At 47.6% G+C, this 9,413-nt stretch overlaps 1 protein-coding gene across 9 annotated transcripts in view; it reads right to left on the bottom strand.

The window, feature by feature from the left end:
* Positions 1 to 5,355: 5,355 nt before the first annotated feature.
* The window catches only part of LOC123371350 (UDP-glucuronosyltransferase 2C1-like), a 38,317-nt gene continuing 34,259 nt past the window's right edge, over positions 5,356 to 9,413 (bottom strand). For all 9 annotated transcript variants that reach the window (XM_045018855.1, XM_045018863.1, XM_045018859.1 and 6 more), the window contains 3 exons: positions 9,151 to 9,238; positions 7,225 to 7,444; positions 5,356 to 5,985 (listed from right to left, as the gene is read on the bottom strand). In XM_045018855.1, coding sequence (XP_044874790.1) covers positions 5,706 to 5,985; positions 7,225 to 7,444; positions 9,151 to 9,238 — 588 coding nt within the window. In that variant the 3' untranslated portion in view covers positions 5,356 to 5,705. The remainder of the gene's footprint in view (positions 5,986 to 7,224; positions 7,445 to 9,150; positions 9,239 to 9,413) is intronic.

The raw sequence follows: 9,413 nt of genomic DNA, 5'->3' as shown, positions 1-9,413 counted from the left end.
GCCTAACATTTATTGGAGTAGGTAGGTTCATAGTCATATCTTCCTGAACCACTGCAGGAGCTTCATGGATTTTGGGATTAAACCAGAACAAAAAACTCAGTTGATTAAAACATTATACTTTTCTTTGTCATGGAGCAGCTGTGTAACCCCAGTGCCCTCAATAACTTACTTGTAGAGAATTAGTCTCATTGATTTGAAGCAGTCTGGTTTTAATGTCCTAGCCCTGTGCCAGTCTCAACACCACTTCATTTAAAGAGAGCCAAACCACCCCCATGTCAATCAATTGCTCGATCCAGACAGAATTACAGGGCACACACCCACTGCAGTGCCAACATAGGCATGCCTCTATGTAACATGCCATAGCAAATGCCATGGGATATTTCATTGACTGATGTATTGTAAATGCTCTTGAACAGGACAGATTTGAATTTAAACTTGCAATAGTAAAAACCAAAAGCTAACCTACAACTTGAGAGTTCACTGGAAAAAAACAAACCCACTTCTCTGCATGCAGTTAGGCATTTCCTTGTTCTCACTTTACTGAGAGTTAACTTTTGGGTTGAAATGTATTATTCTTAGGCCATGTCTACGGTTGATCAGCACTGCTGCAATCAATGCAGCAGGTGTCGATTTAGCTGGTCTAGTGAAGACTCACTAAATCGAAGGGAGAGCATGCTCTGGTCAACCCCGATACTCCACCTTCCCCCAGAGGAGTAAGGGAAGTTGATGGGAGAGCATCTCTTGTTGACACAGCACGGTGTAGACACCACAGTAAGTCGGCCTAGTAGCATAACTTAGGTCACCTTACCATGGCAGAATAGACAAGGCCTTAATCTCGGCTCAGGAGGCAGGAACCTTCTGGATCCCAGCACGTTTAGACTCTTACAGCTGTCATACAGTGCAGAGCCATGCATGTGCGATCTGTAATTTGCCTTAATTTGTCACCTGAACCATGGCTTGTAGAGCTACTTCAGTAACTAGCAAGTTAGTGTGTATGTGTGTGTCTGTGCACTGTGGCAGAGCTCTGACCTTGCTCCCGTGGGTCCTGCGCTTCTAGGCAGTCTATGCCAGCCTCAGTGGCTCACTGTGACCCTCCATGTAGCCCTTCTCTCTCTAGGGCCAGGGTTACAGTCTACTGAGCCCTTTTCATCATAGGCTGCAAGGAGGTTGGTGAGAGAACTCCCACAGTCTCTGTTCAGCCTCCTGTCCTGACAGGGGCCTGACTTCCCCTCCCAGGAGCTGTTCCTGTAGTGGTGGGTTGTGGGGAACCCGGGCCCGCCCTCTACTCCGGGTTCCAGCCCAGGGACCCTAATGGTAGCAGTTTTGGCAGCCAACCTTTCACTGCCAGAGTTGCTACATTTCCCTGGGCCACTTCCCCACAGCTCTCCTGCTTCTCCCTTCTTCACCCTTACCTTAGAGTTCCTTTAACGATGGTCTGAGGGTGTCTTCAGTCACCAGCCCTTCAGCTGCACTTCCTCGCCCCTGGCTCTTCCCTGTCTGACTGGAGTGAGCCCTTTTTATAGTATCAGCAGGGCCTTAATTAGAGTCAGGTGGTCACATTAACTGAATGGCCTCACCTGACTCTTTACAGGTTAATTAGAGTCAGGTGTTCTCATTAGCCTGGAGCAGCCCCTGCTCTGGTCAGTCAGGGAACAGAAAACTCTTAATCCAGTGGCCAGTATATCTGCCTTCTGCTATTCTGCTGTACCCAACTGGCCTGGGTCTATCACAGCACACATGTCTGCGTCATCCTAAGAAGAAGAAATTAGAGCAGTAGCAATGAGGTAGCATCTGGCCGGAGTATAAAAGCCAAGCAGGTTCATGTCCAGATTTCACGTGTTCAGCTCGTTCACATGCGGCCAGGCTTGTGAAAGTCTAGCACCCAACTTACTATGTTCTTCTGAAAAAGGCAGCCCATTTGTCTCCACATACGTGTTCTCATCCATCTTCATTCAGTCCTACTTCCTCTGGCAGCATGTGTCTCCTGCTTAGGCAAACTTTTAAATAACCTGGTCCAGTAAGGCTGCAACTGTGCATGGTAACTTCTGTGGGTAGCAGTCCAGCCGCACAAATTGCAATGCCAGTTACTGGGGGATCTTCTACAGCTGAATTCTCTGACTTGAAACTGACATGCTAACCTAAGCTTTGCATATTTTAGTAGAGGAAATCTTACATAGACTTAATCAGTTTGACACTCAATAATAGGAATTGCTTTTATTAACAAATCAACCCACGGAGCTGAATGCGCTATCCACGAGGCAGCAAATACTTTGGTTAGCAGCAGTGGCAATGTAGCGGTATTAAAGCAGCACACAGAAGGGAGCTAGCTCATTCAACAAGTGCAACAAGCGTTGAATTACACAAGTGCCTGTATGACCTTTTACATTCAAATAAAGTGCCTGCCCTCACTCATGCAGAGATCGTCCTGCAGGGACAGGGTCATGATAATGGGGTTTAATGGAGTGAGCTCGCTGTTTTCTCTTTCCCTGTGAAGGGAAAAGTAAGACTAGAGCTGGTCAAAACTCCTCTGTGATACTTTCCACAAACTCTACCCCTTCCCCCGCCCCAGCAGCTCTACCTAACTTACTCGGGCTTCATGTTTCCGAGTATCAAATCTCTGATTGTTTTACATGTCAACAATCAAGGGTGTGATCTTGCCAACTGCCTGTATGGGCACATGCAGCTCCCACTGACTTCATTCAGCCTGCAGGCATCTCGCTGCAGGAGCAGGGGCACAGATGTGTACAGCGTTCCAGCACAGACCTAGGCAACCTGTAGATTTCTGTAGACATTTGATAATAGCTAATGGACCTAATTCTCTAGTGTGCACTGGCCTAGCTCCACTCAAGTGATTACAAGAGGGCAGGTTACACCAGATGAGGAGCTCACCCAGGGCTTCCAATCTGGAGTCAAGTTTCCAGTGATTTACAATAACCAGGGGAATCTCAGTGATAAATCACTGAACGCTGGTGGCTAGAGCTGACTACCAATTTAGGTATTTTTCTGTATACTCAGAAACGTGACCATTCACATTAGTGTGTCAAAGGGCTAGTCTACACTTACCAGCCGGGTCGACGCGGTGAGTTCGACTTCTCGGAGTTCGAACTATCGCGTCTAATCTGGACGCGATAGTTCGAACTCCGGAAGCGCCGGGGTCGACTTCGGTACTCCACCACTGCAAAAGGCGGTGGCGGAGTCGACCTTGGAGCCGCGGACTTCGATTCTGCGGCGTCTGGACGGGTGAGTAGTTCGAACTAGGGTACTTCGAATTCAGCTACGCTATTCATGTAGCTGAACTTGCGTACCTTAGTTCGACCCCCGCTCTTAGTGTAGACCTGCCCTTAGACTCAGTATATCTGCTATGATAGACCCTGGAGGCTAAAGTCTCCTAAATCAACATCAAGATGTCCCTTTTTCAGTTTAGCATCAAAGCTTTAGCTTTTATGAACAAATCCATTTTTCCATCTTCTATAGTTAAGGGTTTACATAGCTTTGAACTAACTGAAGGCTTAAGATTGGTCACAGCCAGCGCCAAAAATTAGCGCTAATAAAGTAAGCTTGTATGGGACAAGAAAATCTATGCAGTAAATGAAGAACCTTACTGTTTTCTCCAGCTGCCTTGTGTGCAGGTTGCCTTCCATTGAGCGCTGGATCATATTTACAAATGCAACCCAACTCTGACAATAAAGGCAAGTTTAAAGGCACTCTTAGACACGATCTGGTGGCTTGCTTTTTGTAGCAAGCCCCAGGCTCATAAGAGGGACAGATCCTCAGCTGTTATAAAATTGGCACAGCTTCATGGCGCTCACCAGAATAACTGATACGGATCTACAGCTGCTGAGGAGTTGTTCCACTAGGCCGATAGTAGGTTTGCCCATTATGGAGGGAAATTAGCAGTTCCACTTGGCGGTTCCAGGAGCATTTTAAGACAACCTCTTACAGACCAATGAAGCCACAGGGCCCATTATTCAGCAGGTCTCCTCTCCAGAAGCTCTGGAATGCTGTAGCACAGGTGCCGCACTCCTGTGTATGGCAGCAGACGCTTGGGAATTAGTGATGGCACGATGAGCTAAGCCAGTAAAGGCCTGCGCCAAAGCCCGCTGACGTTAATGCGAGTCTTCAGGGAGCGTTGGCAGCTGGCAGGATGTACAAGTTGCTAGTTCTGCTGTGGAGGCCAGCTAGCAAGATAAACAGAGACCATGTGCCCTAAGGCTAACTCCATGCCCCACAGAAGGGGGACCACGGGGAAGAGGGAATCCTGCAGCACAGGACTCCCTATACAGCAGGCCAGAAGAATGCATGGATGTGTGTATGGAGGGGATGGGACACAGTGGAATGCCTTCCCCCCACCAGTCAGTCTCCACACCTTGGTTGGGCAGAGCAGCTGTTTTCTTCAGCTTGCTGAGTTGCTTTGGGCCGGGGCTGGAGACTGAGCACTGGACTAGGGAGCAAAGGGGGCAGACCTATGCACATAAAACCCCTTGAGTTAGTCTGCCATTTCCTGGATCCCCTTGTGTACTGGTTTGACCATTGGGAGTTCTACGCTGTAGAGACTGATATTCCCAGCATATAGAGTTACTGCCCTTCAATTGCACGTCTGGGAAGGCTGCCGTTCTAACAGCCACCCCCTTTCTTGGGCCCACGCTCTAGCACATGCCTACTGAATTCCCAGCGCTATAATTCTCAGCCATCAAATTGTGGCTTCACCCACAGAAATTAAACTCAGGATAAAGTTTCATTAAACGTTGGAAAGATTTTTCACGAAAGCCAAAGCAGAAGGGATCCGATTGGAGCCCCCATATCACTACACAAACCATTCCCATTTTATACTCCAGATGAGGCTTTCAGACACAAGCCATGAAGTTCTCTTTGGCTGAGATTCTGAAAGGAGCCAAGAGAGTATGGTGAAATTTAATGGGAGTGGCACACCTCACTAACATTGGATTTTCAAAGGAGCCTATTCCTCGATCCTCACCATGGTTGCTAAAAAAATCCCTGATTTTCAAACATGTTGAGCACCCAGCATCTCCAACTGAAGTCAGACGGAGCTGCTGCATGCCCAGAACATTTGAAAATCAGGTTATCTATTAAGACACTTAAATATGGACATAGGAACCTACAGGCAGATGGCTATTTTCAGAAGTCTTGGCCTTGTAGGTGGGCATCTTCTAGGAGCATCTGACCACTTATCTGAGCTCTGAACTAGTCAGTGTCTGCTTTTCCAGGAGCCATACAACAGACACAGATATTCTGGTTCTGGGTGATCTAGTGAGGACACACTCTCACAGATCACAGGGTGGGCAAATCAACTTTAATACCTGCAGGTGGGAGACACAGCAAAGGACCTAAAACATATGGGCTTTGTCCATTTAAAATAAAGTCTCCGGAAAGTTACATTCTGAAAATCATTGCCACAGTTAGCATATGACAAGTCCCTGTGTAATCACCGAAGGAGTCCGATTGGTGGATCAAGCTAATGATTCATTCTTATTCAAGCCAAAAGGAAATTACTGTAAACATCACATTCGCTAAGTGCGCAGCTTTCCTGATACATCACCAGAACATGGCCCTGATTACGCATGGGTATTACAGCATGCGCCTCATTTTCAGCATATGCCTTGATCAACAGGACCACGAACATGCTGAAGTACCTGGCTGAGCCACGGCCTAACCAGAGACAAGCGTGGCCCATGGGAACAGTAAATCTACTCCGTTTTCTTTTTCTTTACAATCCTACCGCATTTCTTACAGCAAAACAAGCAGCACCTGACAGCAATGAAAACAGTAGCTGCTGCACAGATGAGCAAGAATGCCAGGACGTCCAGGCAGTGATACTGGTACCAGGTGAGCTCATGAGCTGCTGGTCTCAAGTGCTTTGCCCCTTTGTGGCGCATGACAAATTCGATCCAGAAGACAGCTCGGTCCAGAGGCTTTATGGGCTGGTCGTGGTGAATCTCGGATAACCTCACTGCATTTTCTTTATAGCTGAAGAAATGGGGGGAAAACCAAAACAAGTGGTGGTTATTCTGAAACAGCGCTTTCCCCAACAAAGCTACAGTATGGGGCACCTTGCAAGCAAAGGGATCTCTGACCAACTCCCTGCTCCAAACTACAGGGTCAGGTCAATGTAAGCTGCGGAAGCATCTTCACTTAAATTTGGCGCTCACCGACGTTGGTGCCTCTCTATGCCAACTGAGTAACACCCACTCCCCGAGCGGTGTAGAGTCACGGTCGATGTCATTAGGTCCAAGCAGTGTCAGCGCAGACACTGCATTGCTTACGGTGACTGCTACCGGCTTTCAGGAGCCATCCCACAATGCCCCGCACTGACAATGCAGTCAATAGACGCGCTCCTGGTGAGGACGCGCACCGCCGACACAAGGAGCCAAGCGTGTGCACACACAAGTGATTTAATAACTGCGGTGACTGCTGACATAAGTTAGATCAACTTAATTGTGGAGTGTAGGCATGGCCTCGGTCAAGATGTAAAGTGAGTCGAAAAGATGAACTAGCCCCTTTTTCTATTACATAATGAGACTCCTTCAGAGGGTTTGCCACAAGACACTCCTAGCGTCCAGCTTTTTCTATTGTAATTTTCCCTTGCAAAAAATACTTCTGGGAAGATAATTTGCAGGGTTTTCCCTCCTGATCTGGTGTTTCGCAGCTTGAGACAGGTGGAATTCCCCCAGTGCCCTATGGACAGTGGTAGCAAGTTGGGAAGCTAAGATGCAGGGTCACAAACTAGCCAAGAAGGAATTTTGCCTGTCGTCGCATGTGTGCATTGGAAATGGGCTGGGTGACTTCATTCGAACTCACTGCAAGAAGGGAGCAGAAAACTACACAATCTCAGGGGCTGCTCCAAGGCCTTTTCAGAGGGATCTTTCCCAAAGAGATCACAAAATACAGTGTGAGAGAAATTGATTTCCGGTCCACCCCTTCCAGGAGCTGTTGCATGCACAGATAGAGACATGCTTAATGCAAGAATCTGTGAGGTTACCACTTGGTTTATGCTCAGATTGTTCAGCATTTTTGGTGACAGAGTTCCCAGAAGAGAGAGCCAGCTGGGTTTCTCGCCTCAGCAGCACTGGGTTTCAGTAAACTGACCCTGTCCCATTAGAGATACAAGGTAATAAAAGATACTACCTCACCCACCTTGTCTCCTTAGTATCCTTGAACCAACACAGCTACCACAACCCTGTCCCATTAGGCAGAGACTGAACTCACCTGGAGTTGTTAATGACCATATCCAATGCATCGATTAAATCCTGGGTTTGCATTGTGTTAAAATCCAGCTCCACTGCCATCCCTTTCGCTTTCATGTGAGCAATGTTATCCGGCTGGTCAGCGAAGATGGGAATCCCAACCATGGGAATCCCATGGTAGATAGCTTCATAGATCCCATTGGTTCCACCGTGAGTAATAAAGGCTTTGGTCTTGGGGTGGCCTGGAATAGGAGGAGAGAAGCGTTTAGGAACGATGGGTACATAAATGCTCAGATTCCAGAGAAAAGGCAACAATTTTGTACTAACTAGGTAAATAATGGTTTGTTTGACAAGGGGCTAGTCATAATTACTCCACATTAGCATTAGAAACGGATAATGGTGTGTACATGCGCAAACGCCAGCCAATGGGGAAGTACCTTGCAAAACTTTACAAACTCTGCTATTGATCTCCGATTAAGGCTGACCCAGCAGGAAGTTATATTTCATTCACACCGATCCCTGCACAGGTTATGCTGCATGGGTGGAGCTGGAGAAGTAGGTCTCCTGGAGCCAGGCTGTCTCACATGTTCTGGGACTGGGACACAATCCTTATAGCTAGACGTAGGCAGGAGGGTTACGATGATGATAGATACAGAACCTCCCTAAAAACTACTTCCCCGAAGTGTGCTTTGGGATCTATCCCATCAGCTGGGCAACTCTCCAACTCACAGAAAGCTCGGCTCTCTAGAGCCAGGCTTCTAGCCAGACGACTGATTGCTCAGCTAGATTCCTGGCTCAGTGGCTTTGCTGACCTGGCAGTTAAAGGGCGGGTACCGTTTCAGAGAAGAGGGACCTCAGACCAAGTATTTTCAAATTGGTTAAAATTTTTGAAACTTTTGACTAATCCCTAGCGGATGGAAACAGAGATGTTACTCTCCTTCCCCCGTCCTTTCCTTCCCCTCTTTCTTTCCTTTCCTTCACCTCCTTCACTTCTTGCTCTTTTTACTCCCCGGTTCTCCCCTTATTTTTGTAAAAAGAAGATTCAATAGAATACAAATAAAAAGGGAAAGGCAGTGGCTGCCTTCTAGATACTGATGTTTAAATGCTACACACCAGTTACTGGGTCTGATTCACTCCCGTTTATCCCAGTGTAACTCCAGTTTTTGCACCACTTCTGCTCCCCTTCTTTGTGTTTACTCTAGTTTTTGTCACGGGAGCCACACACACTGATTCCAAGGGTAGTAGCACCAGGACAAAGCAATATTGTTCTCTCTGGTTTTATGGCAATGCTATTTCGGGCCATGCAGCTGAGAACAGCACTGGCTGGTTTCAGGACTTTAGACCCAAAGCTGCTACCCAGATAGAGCTTTACGGTCGCTCCCACTTGGCTCACTGCTTTCCTAACAGTCAGGTGTGCAGTTTACACCCCGCTGCCCCAGGAGAAGTCTCCCCACTTGGCCATACTGAGTCTCACTCAGGTTGTTGCCTGTTCCACTCTCTCCATAGCTCTGGTCCCCATCACGCTTGTCTAACTGATCCCACGTAGGCCAACAGCAACCTGGGACATGCACAGCTAGAAGAACACGTCTTCACTGCTGAAGCTGAACTGCTAAGGGCCAGGGCCACACAGGTATTCAGGCTTCTAACTTCCACTGTTATCAGGGAGAGTTAAGCACCTTAGTACCTTTTGTGAATCCTATCCTTGTTCTGCTACCGTCACCAGTGTAATTAAGGCTGAGTAAGCACCTCTCCCTAGATCACCAACACACTAAATACCCTGGCCTCCAAGTGACCTCAGGTGCTGCATTTGGCTAGGGGATGAGCTTGTGTGTGTATAATGGGCAATCTAGTCTCTTTTTGTCATAAATGAAATGAGTAAAGAGGGGAGGGAACACGCTTGTCAATACTGAGAAAAGCTCAACTAGGAACATTTCCAGCAGAGTCTTACCAAGCAGGTCATTCTGGGGTATCCAGTCATAAATCCTAGTGTTGGGTCCTAAAGTTTCTGGTTTCTTCCCTTTGTACCGCCAAAGAACCTGGAATGAAAACGTTTGAAGATACACGTGCTGTAGTTCAAGCTGCACCATCGCACTGCAGTGCAATCTGGGGCCCGAGCCAAAGCCCACTGACGTCTACTGGAGCCTTTCCATTGATTTCAGTGGGTTTAGATGAGGCCCTTGGTTAGCAAGGCTTCTTTTGAGCTGCTTGAGT

Source organism: Mauremys mutica, chromosome 5, assembly GCF_020497125.1.
Source record: "Mauremys mutica isolate MM-2020 ecotype Southern chromosome 5, ASM2049712v1, whole genome shotgun sequence".
Lineage (NCBI taxonomy): Eukaryota > Metazoa > Chordata > Testudines > Geoemydidae > Mauremys > Mauremys mutica.
The sequence above is the reverse complement of the archived record's forward strand: the minus strand, read 5'-3'. Positions and strand labels throughout refer to the sequence as shown.